Consider the following 27,878-nt stretch of genomic DNA (forward strand, 5'->3'; position numbering starts at 1 on the left):
ATATTTCGCTAGTATATTTTATGATATTATTACTATTAACGTAATTTATATATTATTGTATAATATATTTATATTTGATTAGAAAGTAAAGTGATGTAATGTTCTTGTTTTCGGAAAACGGATATTACATCCACGCTTTACTTTCTAATAAAATTAGCTCAAATACTCAAGTACTATAAAATAGTGTATGTATATATAAATGCATAGTTAAATTAATGCAAAATAATTGTCAAGCATTTTGACAAAACAAATAAAATCCTATCAATAAAAAAAATTTAATAAAATAGAAATGGATCTATGGGAACTAAGGAACTAATCCGGTTTCTATATAATTCTATACCTATACCTATCTGATATCTCCTCCAATTTACCCCTGAGTTGAGCTTTGAATTGTTGTTGATATATATATAATTAACAAAGCTCACCAAGCTCAGATCATGGATCTACGCGCTGTATACATATACACGCCTCTACGCGATAAAGGTAAAATGTAATAATACACAATGTTTTCCGGGGGGGAAGTGATAGGCCGACGTGGCGACGTCATACGAAAGTAAACCTAAACTTATGAAAAAATAACCCTTTAAAGAGAGGGTCTAACTTTTTATTTTTTAAATTATGGTCAATTTAAGTTTATAATGCTTCTCCAATACTTTTCAACATTTTAACATAATTTTTTTTTTAAAAGCTATTTAATTATCCTATTAACCAATATACGCATTTGAACCAGAAATTATACAAATTATTATTATTAAATTGAAAAATTTTGCATTTTTAATTATAAATTAATTTGTATATTTTCAAATTTTTAATGAACTTCATAAAAATCTGAAATTCAAACGATTTTTTTTTTTTAAATTCATTTTTTAATTGAAGCTATAAATAACAAAATCGATTTTATCAAAAACTATTTAATTTAAAATTTCCGTTTTTCCTTAATTTTTTTTTTATTTTGAAAAATAGATACTAAGGATGTTCTAAGCTTTTAAGCCCTTCAAATAATATACCCAACTAGATACAATTTCATACTTGAAACCATCTTATTCATAGTTGAATATTCGTTCATATTTTGTAATACTTCCAAATGCAATCATCGATCAAAATTGATACAAATGAAGATTATATTTACATTATCATCTTTATTATACATTATAAACTATACAATAATTACACGCATTGAATATATTTAATTCACTGTGAATTTATAGAAGTAAATAAATAAATCGTGCATTAGTTCCATCTAAAAAACACAGATTGACAAGAATGTTATGTTCATGGCCATTTTTCGAACTTCTTCTAAGCCATAATTTACTTCCACGACTGTACTTTTGAGTTTTGTTTGATTTATTCATACAAATAACGCCTACATATTTATACATTATTCGATGTATTAAATTAACGTATAAAGAAGAGACCATTAAATGTAATCTTGATTTTGATTTTTGTTTATAGCCGGTAAGTTCTATACAATGGGTGTGGGCAAATGGTGCAATAGAACATATAACCCTAAGGATTATCAAACCAATAAATCTGATACATCAATAGGTAGGTATACTGAAATAAATTAATAACCTCGTACAGTCGTGCGTACCTCAATAAATGGAAGGGCGGATACAGTGGTCCTAAACAGGGGACAGGGCAATTTGTTAGTTATTAACTATAAAAAGGTCATCACCTATTTAAAAAAAAACTTTGTTAGAATATATGATACTTTTTTTGTGAACGGGAGGGGCAATTGCCTCCATTACCTCCCTTGTATCCGCCCTTGAATAAGTAACTGAACGTTTGAACCAAGTCAGTTTTATTGTAATTTTTTTAAAGATTTTTTATAAGTAATTATAAAAATATGTAATTTATAAAACAGAAAAATCTACTGATGTTAACCAGCTGGAAATAACTAATATAGTTACCTAAATTGTAAGTATGTTCCAGAATAAACCGTTAATTTTAAATTACCATTTATTTTATTATATTATTATTATTATATTCTAAATATTAAATGTCAAGATTTATCATGAATGTACAGAAAATAAATTGATAATAAATAAATGTAATAAGACATTACTTATTTTATTTTTTATTTTTTACTTATAAAAAAATGAAACTGTATTTAATATTTAACAAAACTGTGTTGAAAAAAAAAACATTAATTTAAATAAAAAATACAAGGAACTTAACTTGGGTACTTCATATTGAATGAACCTTATCAATGATTAGACCATTGTTATGAGTTAAATTTGATATTGTATGTATCTACATGAAAAAACCATTGAAATGATTATTGAACAATTATCAGCAATCAGCATGTAGGTACATGTATATTTAAGGATAATAGCTATGTGATTACGTTCAATAGATTCATGATATCCAAGGTTTATAGATTATAATCTATAGAACATGCATGTTATTGATATAAATAGTTTAAAATTACCTAAGCCATTGATTAAATTATATATTTTAATCAATGCTTAATGAAAATATTTTGAAATTGTTATTGTGTAGCTATATATATATGTGTGTGTAAATAATTATAAATATTAGTATTTGGAACGAAAAGCTTTAAGAGCAATAATATAAAAACCTACTTAAAAATAATATTTTTTGAATTACAACAAAATAAATAAATTACCTAGTACCTATTCGTATAAATATATCCAATTCATTAAAATTCAAACTTTTAATGTAGGTACCTATATATAAAAAATGTGTGCGTGTATTTTCGATATCTTCAAATTACTTTAAGCACAATTTTCTCGGGATTCGTAAATCTTAAATTTTCAATTTTATTTACTGGGCATATATTTTTATTTACACCCATAAAACAATTTAAAAACTTCGAAATTTTAAAATTTCTTTTAATAGCTCAAAATGAATCTTAAAATGTTAAGATTCATTGTATAGATAATAATAATTTAAACTAAAATGGAATTTCTCGAGTCCACTACGGACCATAATCATAATTAATAATTTTTGAACAAATTAACAATAATTGTTTCAAGACAAATTGTTATATACTACCAATGAATAAGAGTATCCTATTTATTATGATTAATCCTTCTACATAAGTACCTATCATACATATTTCACGTGTTTACAGTTTTCAATACAAGTACTATAGGTAGATATTATTATTATTATTAGTAATTATCACAATTCACCAAAACGCCCAAGTATGAAACTTATAGTTTTTAATAATAATTAATTGTAGGTAAGATTTTGAATTAAAAATGCAATTCTTTAACAAGATAAGTATTTGATTACTTTAAAAGCATACTTTGAATTATAAAATATAATATATTATAAAATATATTTACATGAATATTTTTTATACTTGATAAGATCACTATAGCAGCCCGTATAACTCACTTCAAGTAAGTACCCTAAGTCAGATACGACTTTGTCTCATTTAGAAATACATAATTATAAGTTCATCAACAGTAAACACCCCATACCATGAACTAAGATATACGTATATAAGTATATCTTAGTTCATGCCCCATACCTAATGTTATCATCAGTGGCGTAGCCAGGATTTTTTAGAAGGGGGGTGGGGGTAAATACTTTTAATTTGAGTTATTGAAAATCAATAACAACAAAACAATATAAAAAATACTACCAATGGGGGGGCTATATCCCTTCCTTTAGCCCCCCCTAGCTACGCAACTGATTATTATCAATATACAACTAACATATTAAGCTAAGTTTCTGCAGCGTGTATATTCTGAAAACAACAAATATAGGTTAATTTTTCTGGGAAAAATAAATTATTAATTATTTATGAATATTAACTAAATTAAAAAAAACACATAGACTCCCATATAATATATTTTAATATTTTACAAGAAATATTTGTTTATTTTTTAAAATGTGTACATAATAATATTTTAGTAAATTAAAAACTTTAATTTGTTGGTGGTAAACAATAACAAATGATAAAGTTGGCTGCCTAATATAATATATTTACAATTCACAATAATTTTACTTATTATCATTTTGAACAATTTGTAATACATTTGTGATAAATAGATAACTATATAAAATAAGTGATTTTTATTTTTAAGCATTCAGAAAATATGATACACAAATAAAAATATTATTAAAATACAAAGTAAAATTTGAGCAATATTATTACATATGTATAGTTTTTTAAAGAAATTTCAATATATATATTTGTCTCAATAGGCATTTTATTAGAGATATTTTGAGTACTCAACAATTAAATGAGGGCCAACTACATACAATTTTATTTATCATTTAATAACTGTCCAATACCAGATTATTTAATGTAGAACAAACATATTTTTTCCCAACCTATAATGATTTTTAAAGCATTATTAAAGTTATAATTGATATAGATAAACAGTTTTAAATAAATTATTTACCTGAAATATCTCCACTAATTATTACTACTTTACTATCAAAAGTCAAAACATTGTATAGTTGTTTCATTCAGTCAATTATCAGTCATATACCCTGTTGGCTGTAAAATAAATAATACTATTTAAAAAAATACCCTTTTTATAATCAACTCATGATATGTGATAGTGAAAAATTATTTTTTGAAGTAGATGTTCGCATTATTTTGTCAGCTGGTGTTACACGGTTTCTTGGACCTGGCTCAGGTGTATATGTAAAAGTTAATCCTGTAGCATAAATAATCCCATCATTTCTTACTAATGAAACTGGTACTTGAGTTAGCTGTTTTACCCATGACCAGTCTCCTCTAAATGAAGAGATATCTGGTACGACTGCAATCATACTCTCTTGGCAACGAAACATAGTTTCAGACTCAACATTTCCAAACCATACTTGTAGATGTGGTGTAAAATTTTCACCACTCAATTCTAACATGGCCACATCACCACCACCATTAGTGTTAAGTCCATGCACTACTGGTACGGGTGTTATAGGAGAATTTACGGGTCCCATTCCTTCATAAAATTGGTATTCCGCTTTGTCTGTACTAATGATGGTCCAACAAGCTCCATCGTTGATCATTTCTTTATTTGGCCCTTTTGGACATGGTGTGGCATTGAAGTTAGTTATACGCTCTTGGGATAAACATAAATACATGTGATTAGTGTCTTTCATATAAAAAGCACATTTGTGCAATTGCGACACCGGATCATCAGCTTCTAGCAATGCTGTTTGTTTATCAACTTTTCTGATGACTAGTCGAGGTAAAGCCATTCCAGAAACACTGCATACCAATTTTACTGTACTGCCATAATGAATGTAACCATCTCGAACATTGAACATGTCACTTTCACTTTCATCATCATCCAATAAGTAAATGATAAAAGCTCCCCACTCTGTTGAACTGGCATGGAAGGTTCCATTTTCAACATGTAAATATCGGGTGCTCACTGTTTGTGATCTAAGCCTATTGAACAGTGCTACTTTTGTACCACTAGCTATACATAAATCAGCGTTTTTCAAGGATTGTTTTTTTTTTGAAGGTTTAGATATTACTTTGATTCGTTTACTGTGGAAGGTTCCAATGTCGTATCCATTGTTGTAGAACATTCTAACCATAAGCATAAAGTGCTTGCGCTTATCAGAATCAGATATAAATAAAGTTTTAGCAGCACAATACTGTTTAATATTATTAAGATCCAGTGGTTGCAAATCTTGATCTGCACTACCAATACCTATGAATGCACTCATTTGAGAATTAGTTTCAGTCACTCCTTCTCTAAGCAACTGTTGTTGACGTAACTTCCAACCTTTGCCAAAAAGATAGACACATGGAGGTGGACAAAAAAAACGTTTTTCAGTGCCATAAGACTTTTGAGCAACTTTAGCATGAAGGATAACTAAAACCAAGTCGTTGCGATCAAGTAAATATCTTTCCATAGCATCTTTAGTCAGCTTCTTTTCGGGCCGAATCTGTGTAGTAATTTCTAGACCGTAATGATGAGGCATTTTTGTAGAAAACAAATCCACTGTTGTAAATATAAGTTAAATTCCTATTCAAAAAAACCTGAAACAAAAAATTGATTATAAATTTGTGAAACATAATATTCAACCATTTTTACAACTCTAAAAATGTTTAACATGTACACTGTACCAAAAATAAAAAGTATAATTCGTAGTGAATAAAATAAATTGGAAATGAAAAATCGTTCAATATTACATTTAATCAATTGTATTAACATGATATTTACTTAAAAATATAGGTATCTACATGCAGTTTTTAAAATTGAATCAGCCTAACTTAACTACATTATAAGTTTAACTTCAATATAATTATACAAAAACGTGTTAAATTATGAAACATATTCCTAAGCGTTTGCTGTGAATTACATAACAATACATTTTTTTACTCCATTTTATATTTTATATTCTTTAAACCAGTGTTTCTTAAACTGTGCTCTACGGAACCCTGAGGTTTCATGAAATCACTTAAGGGTTACGCAAAACTTAAGTATTTTTTTTTCAAAATATTCAAAAAATTATTATGAAAAATCTATTATTTATTTATAAAAAATATTAATATATTTTAATATTATACTTAGTTAATTACAGTATGAAATGTACATTAAATAATAGTATATAGTCAATATTATATTGTACTAACACAATATAAGAAAGGTCAATATAATAATAATAATAGTTATTATAATTATAATAAAAGTCAAATATTATATTACTTTTGAATGTTATGATACCTCCTAAATAAATAATTTTATTACATTTTGCTGTATTTAGTATATTAGATATATTATCATTGTTGCCGTTTATTGTCATGTTTAGTAGTATCCTCCTTTTTTGAAGATAATTTTGATAGGGGTTCTGCATAAAAAAATAATATTGTTTGGTGTTCTGTGATTTCAAAAAGTTTAAGAAACACTGCTTTAAACAACATTAAACTACTACAATTAAACATTGCATGATAAATATATTTTGAAGGAGTTACATACCAATGGAATTAACTACTGCGATGTTCATATCTCAGTCGCCGACTCCAACTTCAGAATAAAAACATTCTATTCATACTTCATAGGCATGTAGAATATTTGAATAAAACGTTTTGAACAGGTAACACCTTGGTATTGGATTTATTTAAATATTATTCAACAACTAAAAACGACACAGTTGATGAACTATTTAATTGGGTACAATGTATACAAAAAGTATTAACAAATAATGAGTTCGTTAAATTCGTTGAAAAACAGATACCTTCACATTATAACTAACAAAATAATCATAATATACAGACATAATATAGATAGTAATATTGTTATAAGTAATAATTAGTAGACAATAGTTAGGTATTAACGAGTTACAATTGTGAATTGAACATTATTATCAGGAAGACCGAAGCCATACAATCACAACCTGATAACAACATAAACTAAAATCTAAAAAGAAATAATCAAATTCGCGGTCTTTTTTCCCACGCCTTTATGTTACCTACCTAAAAATACCTACCTAATTTGAAAACTTAAAAAATTCCACATTTCCACTTTATAGACTTAACTGATTAGTGCTAATAGCTAAATAGTCACAATGGGGGTAAATATATTGACTATTGAGGAAACGGTTCACTCCCATATGGCCATACATGAACAGAGTCGTATTTCACAAAGTTCGGACAAATTAAATAATTCGTGTTCTAATTAACATTTTTTAATTTTTTTTTTTTTTTGTACAGAAAATAAAAAATTCAAAATAACTCATTTATAAACATATTTATAAAAATAATTTTAAAATTTACAATATTTAATTTTGTATAATCCGTTTGCGACTTATAATTAAACGTTTAAATATTCGTTCAATTTTCTGCTACTGGGTATTTAATCAAAAGCAAAAGTAAAAACCAGTAGTCAAAACAAATACGATAACTATACTCTTTAATCTTTATTATCTATTACCTTTCTGTCCTATCGCCACCACGGCTTTATCTAAATTTTCATATTATCAATATTCGGATATGGTTATCGTTAACTTCGTTTTGACTACTGGTTTTCACTTTAGGTTTTGTTTAAATACCCAGTACAGTGCCGCAATAACCGGATGTCAAACATACGGGCCCAGGACCCCAACCTATAATGGTGGGCCCAATAATAAAAATTTTCAAGATGTAGAGGGCCCATTAATTTTATTTACACCCTGCCCCAAATAAGTATAGTTTCGGCCTTACGGGCATAACGGCAATACTGACCCAGTAGCAGAAAATCGAACAAATACTTAATCTTTCATAAGTCGTAAACGGATTACTCATATTAAATACTATAAACATTAAAAACTTTTAAAATTTAAAGAGTACAATAAAGCGTATATAGACAATAATATAGTACCTATAATATACCCAAGTAGTATTAAATAGCCGATTCAGAAACCGCAACCCGCCGCCACCGCAACATGCTAAAGTCTAGCATTTATACCACCGAAAATGTAAAGAATGTATTATATTTAATGTATTGATACTAAATAGCATGAATATTATATATAATGCACCAATTTAAGAGCCTGACCGAAAGAGCCGACAGCTCTTCAGTGTTTCTCCAGCCTTATAGCTCTTCGCACCACAACCGTTCTCGCGCTCCGTGTTTAAAACGTTTTTATTCAGTGTTCTTCATTTCTCGTATACTTTTAATCATGGCCGGTTCAATCGCTAACATGAAAAAACACTACAATCAGAAAAGTTTTACATATGTTCCACCAACACCGCCTGCAGAGCTCATCGACTGTAGCAATTTCATTCTCGACTTCACCGAGCGTAAATTGTTGAATGTAGGACTTGATCCTGCAGATAAATTTAACACTACTATGGTGTTCATCACTCCTTCGAGATATGTAAATATATCATCTGATTTTCTAAGACGTATATTCTCACTTGTGGGGAACATTCTATCTTTTATACTCGACCTACCTCAAAAATACAAGCGAAATTTATTTCTGGAAACAGAAATTATTTCACTATCTAGTATGGTGTATAAAGGGGAAAATATGCTTGTCATCGAATCAAAAACACAAGCGGATGTCGAGTATTGCTAAATCGTGCAGATTTAATGAAATTACAATATATGGAGGAGAGTATTTTCGAAACGTTCGCACGAAAGTCAGCCATCATACGTCCAGTTGTATTAAGGCAATTTGAAATTATTGGAAATTATATAGACCGGGAATTTACCAATGTGCAATCGCCACCGAAAACAGTTGAAGAAATGATAATTTTTATTGAAAACCTTCAGACCGATCAAATCATCACGAATATCGACTTAAATTTTGTTAGTCAGCTGAAAATGTGTGCAGCACGGAAATTAGCTGAACAATGGTCTCAACGATGGAGCGGAGGAATGTCACCAGAGGTAAATAAATCTTAATACTAGCTCTACGATATTATACCATATCGCTGTACATATAATTAGTATACATTTCAGTGGTATCGTCCATATCGTCAAACAAAGATGGCGGAGATGATGGTTGTTTGTTGAAACGTATTGGACCGTCGTTCTCATCAACTGCAAGACTCGTTGACGAAGGCTCGATATATATGTATATTATATGTACAGCGATATGGTATAATATCGTAGAGCTAGTATTAAGATTTATTTACCTCTGGTGACATTCCTCCGCTCCATCGTTGAGACCATTGTTCAGCTAATTTCCGTGCTGCACACATTTTCAGCTGACTAACAAAATTTAAGTCGATATTCGTGATGATTTGATCGGTCTGAAGGTTTTCAATAAAAATTATCATTTCTTCAACTGTTTTCGGTGGCGATTGCACATTGGTAAATTCCCGGTCTATATAATTTCCAATAATTTCAAATTGCCTTAATACAACTGGACGTATGATGGCTGACTTTCGTGCGAACGTTTCGAAAATACTCTCCTCCATATATTGTAATTTCATTAAATCTGCACGATTTAGCAATACTCGACATCCGCTTGTGTTTTTGATTCGATGACAAGCATATTTTCCCCTTTATACACCATACTAGATAGTGAAATAATTTCTGTTTCCAGAAATAAATTTCGCTTGTATTTTTGAGGTAGGTCGAGTATAAAAGATAGAATGTTCCCCACAAGTGAGAATATACGTCTTAGAAAATCAGATGATATATTTACATATCTCGAAGGAGTGATGAACACCATAGTAGTGTTAAATTTATCTGCAGGATCAAGTCCTACATTCAACAATTTACGCTCGGTGAAGTCGAGAATGAAATTGCTACAGTCGATGAGCTCTGCAGGCGGTGTTGGTGGAACATATGTAAAACTTTTCTGATTGTAGTGTTTTTTCATGTTAGCGATTGAACCGGCCATGATTAAAAGTATACGAGAAATGAAGAACACTGAATAAAAACGTTTTAAACACGGAGCGCGAGAACGGTTGTGGTGCGAAGAGCTATAAGGCTGGAGAAACACTGAAGAGCTGTCGGCTCTTTCGGTCAGGCTCTTAAATTGGTGCATTATATATAATATTCATGCTATTTAGTATCAATACATTAAATATAATACATTCTTTACATTTTCGGTGGTATAAATGCTAGACTTTAGCATTAATGTGTACATTCCATAATGTATATCTCAATGACCATCCGGGATATTACAAACAAATTAAGAAGTATGAATACATTTATACTCCCGGCCGTGTTGGCGGATGTGTGTCGTTTGCTAATGACATGATATGTGTCTGTGCTATTAAGTATCAATACATTATTTAAATTTCAACACATTAACCTAACTGGTTGTGTTTGGGCATATCGATATTGGACAAAACGCTATTGTGTTTGAATCAGGGATACTAATGTAAATATACGCTATGAAGAACTAATGCTTCTTGGGGTAGATACTTGTATTATTAGTGTATATTAAAATATAATTAAGTAATAGATTATTATAGCGAATAACTAATGTCCAGGTGGTGTGTGAATATTTAATTGAATACATATCATTGTCTCTTAATGTTTAAATGATCTATCAGCGAAAATATAATGGCAGGAAGTGTCTTTATCATTGTGGGGCAGTGTATATTTAATTGAATACCTATTATCGTCAATACGGCGGAAGTGCCTTTCAATGAACATTGCTATGGCGTTTTTCAATAATAATAGTTTTCGCTAAGAAATGTGTTTGAATATTGATATTTAATCGAATAAGGATAATGTACCTACTAATGGTAAGAAATGTATCTTATTGTACTTCGAAAGTGTCTTTCAATTTATTGATATTTATTTGAACACAGATAAATGTCTCTTATTGTAAATACGTCAGTGATATATATATATATATATATTAAAATAATTAATATTAAAAAATATAATGTTTGATAACACGTGATAACTGATTAAATATGTGATAACTGATTAAATATATATCACGCACGTATATTATACCATGTGATAACAAATTATAACTGATAACAAATGATAACTGGTTGTATGCATACGTATATGATAACAATAATACAAGTCGCGCACGTACGCGATCGGGCGTCGGCGGCAGGTTGCGGTTGCGGCGGGTTGCGGTTTCTGAATCGGCTATTTAATACTACTTACCCATTATACAAATATCAACTGCTTTAAAATTAAGGATACGATACAGCATAGGCGGCACACAGAGCCAACGCTAGCAAATATTAATGGGGGGGGATATAAATATATGAATTTGCTGACTACATTTTAAAATCTAAAAAAAAATCTGCAAATGTTGTCTCTGTCAACTATAGCACACACAAGTAACATGGAAAATTTTTTATTAAAAGTCACAAAGTATAATACTATAAAGAATAAAGATAAGGTGGTAAATTAAAAAAAAATAATTTTTTTATACCATAATTGTCTCCGTTAGCTCTAATGTTTCCGATTTACTCTTCTGTTCTGTTAGAAGTTCTTTAGGCACTCGGCACTCACGGTGACATATCTTATGACAATCTGTGCATTTATTAATTTTTTTTGAATATTTTTATTTTCTTGTAATACAAGCATATTCTTAAACAAAAAAAGTTAATTTTTTTCAAAAAATTATGGTTTAAATCCATTTTTTAAAGATTATGACAGAATTATATGTAAGCTAAATCAAATATCAATGAATATAATACAGTGAAACCTCTGAATAGCGGACACTCTCGGTCGCCGAAATTTTGTCCGCTATTTAGAGGTGTCCGTTATTTAGAGGGAAACATTTTTTTTTTAATATGTATATAAATAAATTCAATAATTTTATTTTATATTATTTTTACATTAATTAAATACATGATAAAACTAACATTTCTGAAAAAAATCTGTTACTTTAGTTTGTTTACTAATTGCAGGCGTAGTTATTTCGCATGTTAAGGCATTTTCTAATTGGACTGTGTTTGAGTACAATGAACTATTTTGTACCTCGATAGAAGAAATTTTCAGCCCAAGTTTTGTAAAGAGCGTCTTTATTTACTATAATATCCGCAATTTGTGTTTTACTAACACTAAATTTGTCTGCTAATGCACGAACGCCCATATTTGTATTTGATGTTCGAAATTCCAGAATTTCTATTTTTTCTTTTAGAGTTAATCGTTTTCTTTTGCTGGCCATAGCGCACTACAATAAAGTTTGTATATTGGCATCACAAACACAACTAAACGCACATAGGACAATGCATTAGTTACAATATTTCGTTGACGCGATAATATTTCAATGACTGAACGGATAAGATAAGATTTTCATATACAGTATAATAATGTACAAACAAGATAACTTAATAATTGAGGTTTTTATTCAAGTATTCCAAAATAATTCTTAATTTAAGATAAAAATTATTAACAGCAATGTCATAAAAGTGTCCGTTATTTAGAGTGTCCTGTATTTAGAGGTTTTCCTATACATAAATAGTGAAAATGTCCCCGTCCCCGAAAAAACGTTCGCTATTTGGAGGTGTCCGCTATTTAGAGGTGTCCGTTAAGGGAGGTTTCACTGTATTATAAAGCGTTCATATAATATTATAATATTAACTGTTAAACATTCTTGTTTAATTAAATAGAAGAAATGCCAAACAATTCTACTACAATTGGCTTAGTTATTTTCCCAAACTCTATAGATGTATGGATGTGATATATATATTACATTATTAATTTACTAATGTAGTCAGGGCCGCAACTACCGGGGGTGCTAGTTGTGCGAAAATCTCTCGGGTGCCGGGCGGCCGGACCCCAAATTAATTCATAACTATAGACATGTGACCGAACTTTTTGGAACTTTTTTTTATTTATATTATGGTTACAATTTATTATTATGTCTCATCGGCGGAATGAAAAATTTTTAGACTATAGGAATATTATTATTCAAAAATGCTATAATAATAATGATTCTGCGTATTTAGAAATTAAATTATTTATTTATTATCTAAAAATAGAAGGATTTTGTATCATATTAACGTATGTCTAATAGTTTATTGTACCGCGCCATCTGCCACAAAATATTACTTTGCTCATATTTGTTTTATAGATGATTAATCTGTAGATTTAAAAAAATAAGAAGTAAAATAAGTACAGTAGGTAGGTATGATACAATATATTATACTAAGTGATTCATTAATCTTTTAATGAAAAAAAACCATTAATTATTATATAATTAATATTTTTTATACATAGTCTTAATTATTAATATTAAGAAACAATATTTTTCTACAAAATTATAATATAATTTTCTGGAATTCTTGGATTCTGTAATCTGTATAGTCTACTTTTATCAGTACCTAAGGGCTAAAACACATATTATAGTAATATGACGGTAACTGTCGGTTAGAGCAATTTCAACGGGAGTTTCTCAAGTTATGTAATATTTTGCAGTAAGTACTCTCCTTAAGCCTTGAATACAGGTCTGAGTTCTCTTAACATAAAACCTCCGAGTAAATATAATAATTTAAAAATCAATTATCGTAATAATGAAATTAATAGTAATACAATTAATTTAATTTTAAATATGCTACTAGTACACGCAGTCTTGCGGATATAAGCGAAAAAAATTCGACCTTGCAATAATTGCATTAATTGTAATCCAAACCCACGAGTTATGTTATGCCAAGATTCCCAATGAGAATTTATTGTTTTAAGCACGATTATAAATAGTCAAATAGATACCTACATAGGTACCTAATCTATAATCGTTCTTCAAAGTTAAATACACGTACTTGCATTAAACCGTAGTCCCTAATTACTAGCAAATATCTAGTGCCTATAGGTACTACCATTCATTTTATAATACGTATATTAAATATTATGTATTATTAAATATTAAAATTAATAGTAAATAAGTACTAAACAGTAAACACATATTTTTTATATTTAGCTTAAGTAGACGTTTCTCTCGTAACTTCCAGTTATTAGTATAGTCATTACTTCCTCCATTATTATAATAATTATAGTATTTTAGTATAGTAGGTACCATTGTGCATTTAGAGCAGAACATATTAATTATTGTTTCGAGTAATATAATCTGATTTTCATTTTGTTTAATACTACTGCTACAACAAGTTGTATTAGTTGTAACTTATCTTTAATATTCATTTTTAATATAAATAAAAAGTCCAATTTTACTTATACTCTGTCCTGCAAACAAATATACCGTGGTTTGATGAAAACTGGTTCTTCTGATCATCCTTGTACGACACATTACAATGGTGAAACTGGTCTTTAAGGCAAGGTGTCAATTGGGAATGTGCAAATTCTGTATATTCACTCGCTAAACCCTGAATAGATAGTATTTTTACCAGTAAATTTTTAATCATAAGAGACTCATCAAATATTTATTGGAAGGAATAATACCTACAAGCAAAAACATAAACTCTCAAAAAGAATGACTAGTGAGGAGTGAACTAAGAATCATTACCAGTAATATTATTATATTATCTATGTTATTTAGAAATCAGAAAATTGTTATCTCCAGAAATGTTGAACTATACTAACAAAAAAAAAAACAGGATCATTTTTTTAAGATTTTAATTTTCATCCAATTATTTAGTTATATTTAGAATTTTCTCTTTACAACTCTATAGATTAAATTTAGGTACTGAAATATTTCTGTAATCTTAAGTAATTGAACAATTTATAAAATATCTATAATTATAATATTCTTTCTTTTATAAATACTTGGTTATTAGTTAGGTCTTAATGAGTTTATTGTTGGTAAGATAGAGATTTTACGTAATTATAAAATGTATAACATACACAACAAAGTATGAGAAAAAAATGTATAAACAATTTATTACTTAAAAATATAGTTTAACAAATTATAATAATTATGTAAATCTATAAATAGGTATAAACTTAATGGCAATTACTTTGAACTTCACTATAAATAAAAAAATTTGAGTCTCTCAATAACTTAAAATATAAATTATATTAGATCCGGATTATCAATATCAGTCTGTCATGATAACTGGTATGCCTCGGGCAACTAATGCAGCATAGTTGAAAAAACTTTTGGTAGTTTTTCTAGCAATTGCTAATGTGCGTAAGAGTTCTCTTTCCATATGATAATCCTGTTGATCTAAAAACTCTTTAGGCCATTTCTCTGAAATATTATTAACATTAATTTAATTAAAATAATTAAATAATTTTTTTCTCAACTACCAATAGCCAATAGGTAAACATTGTTCTATATATATTTATATGAAAATATTATAAACATTGATTTGGCGAATATTGAATAATTAAATTTTATATTCTTAAATCACCTTGAAGATTAATGGGATTTCCAGGTAGCCAAACATTCAGCATAGCTCTAGCCAAATTGTCAGCATCTAAACTTGTTACATTCCATAACATACCAATGACACAGGGACTAGATAAATAAACAATTTTGAATTTATAAACAATAAAAATAAAGTGATGGTAGTTAAGAAATAAATTACCAGCCAGCTTTTAAATATCCATATGAAGCACCCACAAAATTAGGCCGTCCACCTTTGTCGGTGTGTTTGACACTTGAACATCCAAACAACATTGGGATACATTGTAGATCTAATTTGTCTAAATCCAAACTATGCAAGTATTGTGTTCCATTGCCATGGCCACAATATCTAAATAAAAATATTAGGTCAGTGAATCAAAATATAATCATACGGTTACTTACAATAGTATGTTATTTTTTTTTAGTATTGAACTGAATTGTTCTGAAGTAGGTTCTTGACTTTGAATACCAGGCCAGTTTACACTTCTTTCCTTGAGAAAACTCGACATTCTTTTTTCTGCATTAGATAGTGTTTTATCAGGGTTTAAAATATAGTATCCTTGATTTTTAATTTTCCTAAAAATTATTTACACAGTTAAAATATATCATCATAAATACTTTTTAATTGTATTACATTAATCCGTTTTGAATGGAATCCTTATGTTTGTTATACAATCTATGCACAATATGTACAGATGATACACGGGATATTGGATGTCTTTTCAAACACGGTATTGTTTCCCATGGCAAACATTCTAATTGCTGTGAAATGAGAAAATTAAAATTTATACATTTATTTTATTTAACCTACACTAACACTATACCTCATCTAATATAAGCAAAACTGAATGTCTCTTTTTCAACATTAAATGTGAACCATTTAATTTATATTTATTAATAGCAGATTCTAATTTACTCATTTCTTCTATTGAACAGTCAACTTCTTTAAGAATGCTATTTATTTCAACATCTGTAAGTTGAACAACTGCATTTGTTATCTGATACAAAATCATTCTACCTCGGTCACTTATAGTCATATTTTCTTCTCTGAAAATATTATATTACATTGTATATAATAAACAAATTACAATTTTCTAAAGATAGAAATTACTAACTCTATGACATTATCGATAATACTATAAACTTCTGCTGAAAGTTTTTCATCAATATAGTTGCCTAATAACATACAAATCCAATGTTTTATCCAACTGGTATGAATTTCTTGAGAAATGCTCTATTGGGAACAATTATTAAAATTAAAATTATAAATAATAAGTTAGCATTTATTAACTCATTCAGAAATATTTCATTAGTTAAAGTTGTGTGTTTACTTTAATTGACTGCGAAGCAGAATCTCTTAAATTCCGAATAGCTACTGGATCTTTATTTTGTCTGTCATTTGTATCTTCTAAGCTTTTTTTCAAAACTTCAAATATAGTTTTTTGTCCTAAACTGGATTTGGCCTTATCTACTTTTATAGTCAAAGGCTTACTTAAAATGACATAAATAATTATCAATATAATAATAAACATATAAAAATTCCAAATAAATTTAATATAACATACATATTTTTGTATTTTTGACCACACTGATATCTAGATATGAAAAGTTCACCAACTTCTGTAGGTTTATCTGTGGGCCTAGGTGTTACTATATCTTTGGGATTATAGTTTTTAGTAATTTGTATTAATGTCCATTCAGATGGCATTTCTTTTAAACGTTCAATAAGACCATGATATCCTTTAGTCACATATTCTGAGTTCAAGGATAGACAGTCATTGAGTTCTTTTTTACTAGCAGTACTGTAATAAAATAAAAAAAATTACTTATTGGCATTGAACTTAATAAATAATCAAATAATTTAAAATTATATTCATAATTATTAATTATTGACTCACGCAAGAATGTATATTTTGAAATCATTTAAAAAAAAAAATAATAGAACAACGTTGATGAACTTACTCTGGATTCATTATCAATGATAGTTTTGAACGAATTCCACCTCCATGAGCTTCAGAAAGATAATATGCAACAGAATCAAATTCTTTTAAACGGTAACTGATACAAGCAGCAGCTTTATTAGTATCTATAAAATATTTTAAAATTAAAATACATTTCTAATAATCAATATATTTGATTATATTTTTATACTTAATACTTATATTTTTTTTAATGAGTTAATAAACTATGAGTACATAGTGCACAGTTATATTTCAATATTATAAGCAATTTAAAAACCGAAATTGTTACAATGATATAATTAAAATAACATACACATATTTTAATTCAAACAAAAACATTTTGGTACATTTTCCTGCAGTATCTAGACATAGCAGACAGAATAGTGGAACAGAACAACTATTATCAATACCTATATGTCTAGAAACCAACCATGTCCAAAACTATTAGTTATGTTTGCCGTGTGGGCACTGCGTAGAAAACGTACTTTAAACAGTCTTTTACATGTTTGCATGTGATATTGCTCTAAAAAAAATAAAGTTCTGTAGACCACTTTTAAATAATAGTATAAAAAATGGATTTTTAAGTAATGTTGACAGATAAAATAAATCAAATATTAATAGTAGATTAGGCGTAGTTACCGCAGGGGCAACAGAGGCAGTTGCCTCGGAGCGCAAAATAACAAATAAAATAATATTGGTTTTGTGTAATTGTAAATTTATTTTTATTTAATTTGAAACAAAATATTCAATGTAATATAAATGTGATTGGGTTAATCTTATAAAAAAAAACATAAATTTAGTGACGGCAAAGTTTTAATGACAAAGGTCAAAGAATCAAATTTATATTAGGTAAGGTGAAAAATATATTTTGCATCGGGCCGCTGAAGAGGGTAGTTATACTACTGAGGGAGATTATAGGTAATAACAATACTCTATTTGACTTTGACACTAAGATTCAACGTAAATAAGTATTTAAATTTTATTTAAATAACCTGAGTTTATGTTAGAGCTAACAGCTAATTTAAATTTGAAATCATCAATGATGTGCACACTGATTGGACCAGTGACTATAATACTTTTTAAGTATCTTACCATACAAATAAATGATTATGAAACTTATTACCTAATGGCTAACACCTTTAATAATATATACTTAGACGATATAAATATAAATGATTGAAACTCACTCTCGTAAACAGGAAACGGTGGCAAAGGCATTCGTTTGATTTGTGACAAACACTCCTCGATCTCATTGAGAACGGACCGGCACACAGCATCCGCTTCCATTGTAGCAAGAATGAAAAATTATTATTGTTAACGACCCGTCGACGGTCAATGAGACGAATATTCTTCACATTTATTATTTCTTCCGGTGACGTGTGATTTTCAACCGAAGAAACAGCGTAAAATTCGAAATCAACGGCGTTAGAAAAACTATTTAACACGATCACGACGGTGTAAAATATGCGATAATAGCTGAATTATTTCAGTAAGACAATTCTATAAATGTGTTTACTTTTAATGGTTTCAATTTTGTGAATTTGTATAAGCTTGTATCAACTTGCAGTTATGTAATAGTTTTATTTTTATACTTTTCTAAAGACCGTATTCTGTACTTACCAATATAATCACTGACTGTACACCATAGTCGGTTTAAATTTTAAATATAAATATTATAAACAATAATATTATAAACGGGTCTAGGACAATTGGTCCCCACGAAAAAACGCCGTATGAGGACAATTGGTCCCCGTCATAATTTTAACAATTGGTCCACGGCGTCTCACCCGCATATTGTGTTTTTTCCGTCTTACAAGTGCGCAACATGGCAAATTTACGCTCAGCAGATCACGTTTAGCTCCGTTAGTTTAAAAATTAGAGTGAATTGACCTATTATGAAACTTGATGGTAAGAACATTATCTGTGTAACACAGACTGTGTTTGTATGTTAGCTTTTTACAGTTATTCAGATTTTAAGTGAGTTATGACAGTTGTGACCATTTTTAATTTACAATTTGTTATACATGCATAACTTGCTAAAAATTTGAACTATCCTAAAAAACCAAAATACAAACACATTACACAAATAATGTTCTTACCATCAAGTTTAATTAAGCAAGTGAAGATTTGAATCTTCTCTACATCGTAATTCGACTAAACAATTGATCTAATGTCAATTAGTTCTAATTCAATCTATAATGTCCCGGAATATTATGATAGTCATAGATTATGGTTAGGAACCGCCATAATTCAAAAAATGATACATTGTAAGAATTTGAGATACGTTTTATTTAAATTTATATTTGTTATTAGTGTTTAATATTTATTTAATGTTTAATAGTTTTTCATTAATACTTTAACAAAATATCGACATTTTATACTAATAATTTATCAAATTATTATTATTTTTTGTTGCAGTTGTTTATATATATGATATAATTAAGCTTAGGGACTTGAAGCTCTAAAAAATACCCAAATATGCTTTAAAATATGCACCTAAAAATAACCGTAAATGCACTGAGATATGGCCCCCCAAAAAATTATGTACATATTACAACAAATATGTGGTAAAATTAAATATTTATTTTATTAGAATATTACCTTTCTAATATTCTTGTTTTCTTATAATACTTTGAAAATTACACTGCACAATAAGATATTTCCTGATGTTTTCAATCGTGAATCTACGTCGATTATTTAATAGTTAATTTGTATACACGGAAAAACTTCTTTCGACATCTACAGACGACATTGGAGCATATACATAAAATAAACCAGAACCTTCTATATCTTTAACTTCGCCCATTAACATTTTTGAAATTTTTCATAAAGCTTTGTAACCAGAATTTTTTTCTAAAACATAATTTAACAACTGTACGATTGCTTTGCCTTTTATACATTTTAAGTTAACAATTTTATCTTTCACAGCTTCGACCATTTTTAATGAATCGGATAATTTTATTCCTTTCTTTTCCAAAAATGTAATGGATTTGGGTAAAATATGTATAAAATATAAAGTAGACGCCGCTTATAAGACTTACGGATATAAGGTTCAATCGCTTTTTAGACTCAAAATCGTCTGGAACGGTCTGGATGTATCAAAATACATTAAAAAAAAAATCGGTTATAAGACTTAAATTTCATAAAATAAATAGTAGAAAATATACTTTTTTGGTTATAATTTAGAAATAAATTGGTATTGAAAAATTAAATAATATTCGTGTTGATTACTTTTAGTTTCTGTTGGTACCTTATATTATAACGTATAATAATTTTTATCGCAGTTAAAAGTTCACATTTATCGCAACGATTATCGTTATTATATTTTCGGAATATTAGAACAAAATAAAAAACAAACTAAAATCACAAAATTTTTTTCAAAAATAATTATAAATACATTATACATACATTCTTTATAATTATTTATTAACGTATAATTTTTATAATATTTTTATATGTAATATTTACCTTTTATAATTTTAGTTTTTTTTATCAGAATTATTAAATTTATTCAATAATAAGTATGTAATATGTGTTAAAGTATTAAAATTAAAGTAAAATATGTAGTAAAATAAAATTTATAAATACGTAATTATTTTTTTTTCCACTTCGACTATAAGATTCATTCGGTTATAAGACTCATTTTCTGCTGGTCTCAAAGTGAGTCTTATAAGTGGCGTCTACTGTAGTTAATTATGTATAGTTTTTAATTTGAAATTTAAAATATTTGTCAAAATATGCAAAATAACTTATTTAATATAAACTTAAAACCACTAAATGTCTAAATACCTATAATTATATCACATTTGCACATATTGTAAAAATTATTATTTTATTATTTTTTTGTTTAGTAATTTTTTAAAATATCCACTAAAAAGCGTAAAATCGACGATGAAAATAGAACTTTTAAGTTTTAACAGCTTATGAGAGAATGAGTATTTATTAGTGTAAAGTCTATTTTGCTGAATAATCTTCTACAAGTCAATTACACTCATACTAGTCATACTCAAATATCTTTTTCTTTGTTATTTTTTATTTATATATCTAGTTCGATAACATTTGAATTGTAAGTCTGTAATAAATGTCTATAAAAACAAAATTTTTGAGATTCTTGGGTTAAATAAAAAATTATTTTTAGGAACATTGAATTAAAATGTTTCAGCCTTACCTGAAAAAATTGAACATTTTATAAATTTTTAATAAAATAATTAGCATATTTTCAATAGTTTTACAAATTTTGAACTTTATAAAGTAACGTTTGTAAAAAAAAAATCATGTCTATATTTTACAATATCATTTCAAATGTTTATTTATATCCCAAAATAGTCAAAATCATACAAAGTATAGAAAATGCTAACCTATACATTTAAAATGTAATTTACATGTATGCAATAGTTCGTTTTCAAATTTAAACAAACTAACAAAATATTAAAATTTACCTTTTTTTCTCTATTGTTGTTGTTTTTACAAATTATTAAAAAAGTACTATGATGTTTTTAGTTTGCCTCCCGAAAATGTAGACGATTATTATTCTTCTAGAAAAGATGAAGATTGAAGCATTTTACGACGTATTTCGTCATCAGCTAACATCAAAGTATTATTAATTAAATTGAGTTCTATCGATTAATACAGACAAATGAAAAATTTAAATAAAATACAGTAAATAACTAAAAAGTTATTCGATAATCTCAGACTAATCTGTGATTCCAACGAATTACGATCGATAAACGACAACAGAAACACTCGCGGACAGACTATCTACTTATTGGTATGAGCTTGCGCAACATAGCGATCAGCGGAGGTTGAAAATGGAATGTACAGGAAAATGTCTACCACATCACTCATTAGTCATTGGGGATACTCATAATTACTTGTGGCACATTACACTAATAATCTATACTTTACGACGCCTCACATACACACAATCAATACGGCTTACACAATTATGCAATATGCATTGCATTGCACGATTGTAGAAAATTGTCTTTTATTTGTGTGCACGCGGCACGCCACAACGTACGTGCACCGAGTGTAGTCACTACCACAGTGTAGTGGTGAGTTACTATAGGGAGATATAGTGGGTGTCCATAACTCATAAGTGGTGCAAATATTAACAAAACAAACTGTTCTTATAGATGGCAAAGTAAGCGCAGAAGCGTCGAAGACGAACGTACCCGTCGCAGTTACGCGCGTAGTACATGGACGATGCAACGCTATCTCACCAGTTTTTCGTAGGTGTATAGTTGTTTTGTCCAATTGTAAAATATATCGTAATACTTCAAAGACGACTTTCACCCCTACCCAATTTCTTCGTCGCCTTATCAGCGTGATTGTGCGTAGTCCGTTCTTCGGTGTGCACTCGATCGACGGTCGTTCGTTATCTACTTGGTTGTTGTATTCGTATTTCGTTTACTGATTGCCGTTGCCAGTTGCCACTCGTGCACGACTGTCTGTTCTTCTGCCCTCGTCAATCGACAGTCGACGTTTCAGTGGCATCAAACTCGTAACGTGCGACGCCGCCGGAAAACAATAATCGTGTCGTCGCAACAATAAATTCGTTTTCGGCGGCGGTGGTCATCGAAGAGGAATGAAATAAAAGTAAGCAGAATAGCAGAAAATAAAAAAAATCTTCTTTAAAAAAACTTGTCGACGGACGCACTTTTGATACCATTTCACAAATTTCATTGCGACGGAGTTCCGTTGTTGCTCCGTCAGCGCATTTGTATGTATGTAATATTTGAAGGAACGGGTAACGAAAAAAATAAACCACATACCCGTAACCTGTTGGTGCGTTGTAGTATGTGCCCTAAGGTCAGTTTCCTTCAGACATGTCTAGCACTAAACACGGTATGAGGTGCGACCCATAAACCCTCTATCATACACGTACGCACTGTACAAATCATAGCACCGAACTGTTCTACTTGGTATCTTTCACTTGACGGCAAGTAAACAATGTTGACGCTGTTCAGCAACGCCTACAACTACACTGCTTCAATTACGGGTATGTGTCCCATAATTGAGGAGCATAATGTTTTTTGTTTATGTTATGTTTATTTGATTTCCATTTGAACATTACAGTCGGCTACATTGGGGTGGATGTTGATTTGTGGCTTTGGATGACATGGCTGCTTTGGCCACTCATTGTGACGTTCCTGTTGCCACTCACCATCGTACTATTATTTTACATTACTGGTGTTATACTCTACGTCTATAGACTTCACAGGTACAAATATATGTATTTAAAAGCTTAAATTTAATACATTATCATTGATAGACAACCTTAGTATACATTATAGGAATGTTATATTAAAAAAGTATTAGGACTTATATATTATGTATTTGAAGTAAGTAGATATATGTATTCGATCTACAGTTGTAACATTTTATAACTATATCAGTTCACATGATTTAATTTATATTAAATTATATAAACTTGTACTTTTATAGAATTATAAATTCTTAAACAATCATTAGTCATTAAATATGTAACTATATTAGTGGTAATAACAGCATAATTTAAATATTTTACAAAATCATATTTTTTTTTTCTTAAGCATGTGCCAGCATTTTAATTTTCAGTGTAAAGTTTATTTTTTTTTGCTGTATATGAGAGCAATGAGAAAAACAGTGGCCTGAATGTACTTGTAGAAAGTTTAAAATGCTCATAATTGGCTACTGCAACTTGGCTGACTTTCAGTTGCATTCATAGTATTACTATTCTTAGATCGTGTTGTTTTTATAACATGTGAACTTGCCTTATTAATAAGTTTTTTAATAAATTATATCTAAATTATTTAATTGATACCTATTATTATAAAATAGTTAGTAAACTGTACATTTAATACCCAACAAGTAAAGAAAAATTTTGTATTAGGTAAAATTTAAAAATATCAATGTTGATTATAAGGTTATAGATCAAATAATGTTCAGGGAAAATATCCAAGAATTTCTATGATTGTGTAATGATTCACCTGATTAGGTTGTACTTGTGGACCGTAATTAATATATACATAAATTATTGCTCGTTGGTTCTGGAAATCCATAATAATTATATGCTATGAGTTATATCCAATTATTTACATTTATTATTATAATACATCCTTGAAAAATCATAAAATGAAGTTTTTATAATTGTATAAGAAAATATACTACCTAGTATAGATTTAAAATGTAATGGGTACTATACCTATTATTTTATGGTTTTAAATATCTATATACTTATAGAATCCCTTGAAAATTTACTTATTTAAAATTGTCAGGTAATGTAAATCATATCTTGTCATTTTGAATAATAGCATTTTGTATAATATAGTATATAATATATTTTATCAATATTCAATATAGTAAATTACTGGTCGTGAATTTAAATACAATCATATTGATGATTATACAATGTTTACAATGTTATTAGTCATTAAATAGTAATTCATGGCATTAGTTATTATAGGTGTGGTAGGTAATTGGTAAGATATTATGTTGAATATTAGTTATGAATGTTATGATTACTGTTTAATTATCATATAGCCATATAGCCATATAGGTACCTTATACTAAGTTATACTTAGTAAAAGGTCAATGTTACTAACAAATATTACACAGGTTAATATTTGTTCTTCTAAGTTTTTCATAGAAAAATATTGTAACTAAAAATTACTATTTTATTAATGATGTATGTCAGTTAAAGTTTCTTATTTCATTTTAAATTTGTTGAAATTAAAATTAAATTGCTTTAAATTTATTACTCATCAATTATTCAAAGTTAAATAACTTGATTTTTTGTTAATATAAATAAATTTAATATATTGTCTTGTAAGATACATTATTCTAACAACAATTATAAATATATATATTTTTCATAGTATTTAGCATAGCACATTTTCAATATATCAAATTTTAAACAAAATAATCCAACTGATTTTATTTTGTTTATTAATTTATCAACTAATTTTTTGTTGGAATACAAAATTAGTCCTAAAAAAAATGACTAAAAAGTAAAAATTACTTAAAAATGCCATTTAAAAAATCATCAAATTTATTTATTTTCAGATAATAATATTATTAATTATTTAACCATATATGATATTGTATAATTGTAGGGAAAGACTTATAAATGCATATGAAAATAATTTTTGGGATGGTGCATTGAAAACTGTAGCTGCATTATGGGATGCCCATGGTTGGATTTGGCATGGTAATTTATTTTGAAGTTAATATCTTTTGTCATCATTAATTAAAATGTATATTTTATTTTTTTAGGATATGAAGTAAATGGCCTTGAAAATGTGCCTATTGATAGTCCCGCTTTGTTAGTATATTATCATGGCGCTATTCCTATAGATCTATATTACATGATTTCTAGAATATATTTGATCAAGGCAAAATTAGTTCATACTGTAGCTGATCATTTTCTGTTTAAATTACCAGGTAATTATTATTATTAATATTGTTTTTGTTCTACAATCTGTTAAAAAAATAAACATAAGCAAGACTGGTATTGAAATATACAAAGTATAAATATAGATATGGCAAATAAAATCAGATTGAATACTTCCTAGTAGAAGGATTTATCAGTTGTGTCATTTCAGTTTTTTCTGGACTAGGACAACCTACTTACTGATTTACTAGATCAAAATTGTTTTATTCTGACTTAGTCACATACACATAGTGACAAATTATGTATGCAAGTAAACAGAGAAAGTCACTAAACTAATTTATAAATGCAAAATTATTAAACAAATTAATTATGTCTTTTATATACCTTCTATAAAACACCTTTTAATAGTAATTTACAACTCGCATGTCGATAAATTTCTATTCTACAAAATTACAAAAATATCATTCTGTATACATGGAATTTTACTTAGTTTCTATTTATGTGTCATTAAATAATAATAATAATAAAAAAATATTTATATTTATTTTAAAAATGAATAAATATCAAAGAAAAATGTGTTATATTTAATCAAAAAAATTTTTATCCTGCGTGATAGAATATGTACTCTCAACTCGTACGACTTACTGAAAATTAAAACCATTTAAAACTTTTATTTTATTTTATCAATGTATGTTTAGGCTGGTCAATAATATCTGAACCATTAAAAGTAATACCTGGTACAGTACAAACTTGTTCAGACATACTAAAAGAAAACAATCTTTTAGCAATCTCTCCTGGTGGTGTTTATGAAGCTCAATTTGGTGACAGGTATTACAGACTTATGTGGAAAAAGCGATTTGGTTTTGCTAAAGTAGCTATAGATGCTAAAGTAGTAAGTTTTCGTGCAATTGCCATAATATACTATTATATCTCTTAAACTGATTTATGTTATTTTATTAAAGCCTATTATACCAATATTCACACAAAATATTCGTGAAGCTTTTCGTTGTATTGGTATTGGTCGTCGATTCTGGTTGCGCATATATTTATGGACCAGGTTGCCTATAGTACCAATATATGGAGGGTTTCCCGTCAAACTAAGAACTCATATTGGTAAACCAATTCCATATGATCCAGATTTATCAGCCGAAGATTTACAAAAGAAGGTAATACTTGTAAAAAAAAATATTTTTATTATTATTAAAACATTTTAAATAACTGCAAATGGCTTAAAAAATATATAATTAAGTATACCTAAATCATATCCTTTTTTTTTTATAGTCTGAAGGAGACATTTTTTATTGTAATTTATTTTTAATTTAAATTTTTTGTTCTAGGTGGCATGTGCAATTGAAGAATTAATATGTCAACATCAAAAAGTTCCTGGTAATATACTAAGGGCTCTCTGTGAACGTGTTTATAACCCTTTAAGCTGTAGTAAGAAGAAAACATGACATTACGCTTTACTTACCAATGATGGGAAAGTTTAAACTAATTATCCCGGTATTTAGACTGTGTTGTGGTACATTGTAATGTATAAAAAAAAATGTAACCGACTTCTTTATAGTATAATTTAATTGATGAGATCTTAATTTATTTTAAGTATTTTTAAATAATATATTATATATAAATCAGTTTATAATTAATTTATAACTATCTATAAAAATTATGATTATTGATTTTCTATTTTTATTTGGATAGGTACTTAATTAGTTTTAAAATAAGTGGTTTAATCAATGAAATCTTGTTATTTATTAATGGCTATACACCACAAATTTCAAAAATAAATTTTTCTATAATGTTTAAGAGAAGAGAAAATATTATTATTAGTATTAATAAATGTATGTATATTAATTTACATTGTTTATCTATAATCTACT

At 28.0% G+C, this 27,878-nt stretch overlaps 3 protein-coding genes and 2 pseudogenes across 4 annotated transcripts; 2 read left to right on the forward strand and 3 right to left on the reverse strand.

The window, feature by feature from the left end:
• Positions 1 to 4,110: 4,110 nt before the first annotated feature.
• LOC113556296 (suppressor of hairless protein-like) lies at positions 4,111 to 7,287 on the reverse strand. Of its 2 annotated transcripts, XR_003405486.1 has the most exons (3): positions 6,924 to 7,287; positions 4,383 to 5,983; positions 4,111 to 4,311 (listed from the first exon to the last, which is right to left on the reverse strand). XR_003405486.1 is itself a non-coding variant. In XM_026961152.1 (2 exons), the coding sequence occupies exon 2, from the start codon at positions 5,923 to 5,925 to the stop codon at positions 4,525 to 4,527; it is 1,401 nt and encodes a 466-aa protein (XP_026816953.1). In that variant the 5' UTR covers positions 5,926 to 5,983; positions 6,924 to 7,287; the 3' UTR covers positions 4,111 to 4,524. The 2 variants fall into 2 exon arrangements, 1 of the variants encoding a protein (XP_026816953.1); XM_026961152.1 differs by having other exon boundaries at positions 4,111 to 5,983.
• Positions 7,288 to 8,501: 1,214 nt separating this feature from the next.
• LOC113558173 lies at positions 8,502 to 9,332 on the forward strand (annotated as a pseudogene).
• Positions 9,333 to 9,550: 218 nt separating this feature from the next.
• On the reverse strand, positions 9,551 to 10,382 carry LOC113558174 (annotated as a pseudogene).
• A 4,787-nt stretch (positions 10,383 to 15,169) lies between these two features.
• On the reverse strand, positions 15,170 to 19,282 carry LOC113557111 (separin). Its single transcript, XM_026962423.1, has 12 exons — positions 19,141 to 19,282; positions 18,812 to 19,058; positions 17,626 to 17,749; positions 17,229 to 17,465; positions 16,995 to 17,154; positions 16,779 to 16,897; positions 16,488 to 16,710; positions 16,298 to 16,425; positions 16,066 to 16,239; positions 15,845 to 16,012; positions 15,668 to 15,774; positions 15,170 to 15,504 (listed from the first exon to the last, which is right to left on the reverse strand). Exons 2-12 carry the CDS (start codon positions 18,909 to 18,911, stop codon positions 15,353 to 15,355), a joined length of 1,692 nt encoding a protein of 563 aa, XP_026818224.1. The 5' UTR covers positions 18,912 to 19,058; positions 19,141 to 19,282; the 3' UTR covers positions 15,170 to 15,352.
• A 3,541-nt stretch (positions 19,283 to 22,823) lies between these two features.
• On the forward strand, positions 22,824 to 27,604 carry LOC113556691 (transmembrane protein 68). Its single transcript, XM_026961789.1, has 7 exons — positions 22,824 to 23,625; positions 23,703 to 23,847; positions 25,721 to 25,815; positions 25,881 to 26,048; positions 26,697 to 26,890; positions 26,961 to 27,164; positions 27,336 to 27,604. Exons 1-7 carry the CDS (start codon positions 23,577 to 23,579, stop codon positions 27,450 to 27,452), a joined length of 972 nt encoding a protein of 323 aa, XP_026817590.1. The 5' UTR covers positions 22,824 to 23,576; the 3' UTR covers positions 27,453 to 27,604.
• Positions 27,605 to 27,878: the final 274 nt, after the last annotated feature.

This window comes from Rhopalosiphum maidis, chromosome 4 (genome assembly GCF_003676215.2).
Source record: "Rhopalosiphum maidis isolate BTI-1 chromosome 4, ASM367621v3, whole genome shotgun sequence".
Taxonomy (NCBI): Eukaryota; Metazoa; Arthropoda; class Insecta; order Hemiptera; family Aphididae; genus Rhopalosiphum; species Rhopalosiphum maidis.

What these genes read in the sequence shown, in the direction of transcription:
- LOC113556296 (XM_026961152.1), bottom strand. Translation starts at nt 5,925, where the DNA reads ATGCCTCATCATTACGGTCTAGAAATTACTACACAGATTCGGCCCGAA.
- LOC113556691 (XM_026961789.1), top strand. Translation starts at nt 23,577, where the DNA reads ATGTTGACGCTGTTCAGCAACGCCTACAACTACACTGCTTCAATTACG. An exon ending in TTTTCTGTTTAAATTACCAG is followed by an intron (nt 26,049 to 26,696) that starts GTAATTATTATT and finishes ATGTATGTTTAG; the next exon opens with GCTGGTCAATAATATCTGAA. An exon ending in TAGCTATAGATGCTAAAGTA is followed by an intron (nt 26,891 to 26,960) that starts GTAAGTTTTCGT and finishes ATTTTATTAAAG; the next exon opens with CCTATTATACCAATATTCAC.
- LOC113557111 (XM_026962423.1), bottom strand. Translation starts at nt 18,911, where the DNA reads ATGGAAGCGGATGCTGTGTGCCGGTCCGTTCTCAATGAGATCGAGGAG. An exon ending in ATTATCGATAATGTCATAGA is followed by an intron (nt 16,711 to 16,778) that starts GTTAGTAATTTC and finishes TAATATTTTCAG; the next exon opens with AGAAGAAAATATGACTATAA. An exon ending in AAATCCCATTAATCTTCAAG is followed by an intron (nt 15,505 to 15,667) that starts GTGATTTAAGAA and finishes ATAATATTTCAG; the next exon opens with AGAAATGGCCTAAAGAGTTT.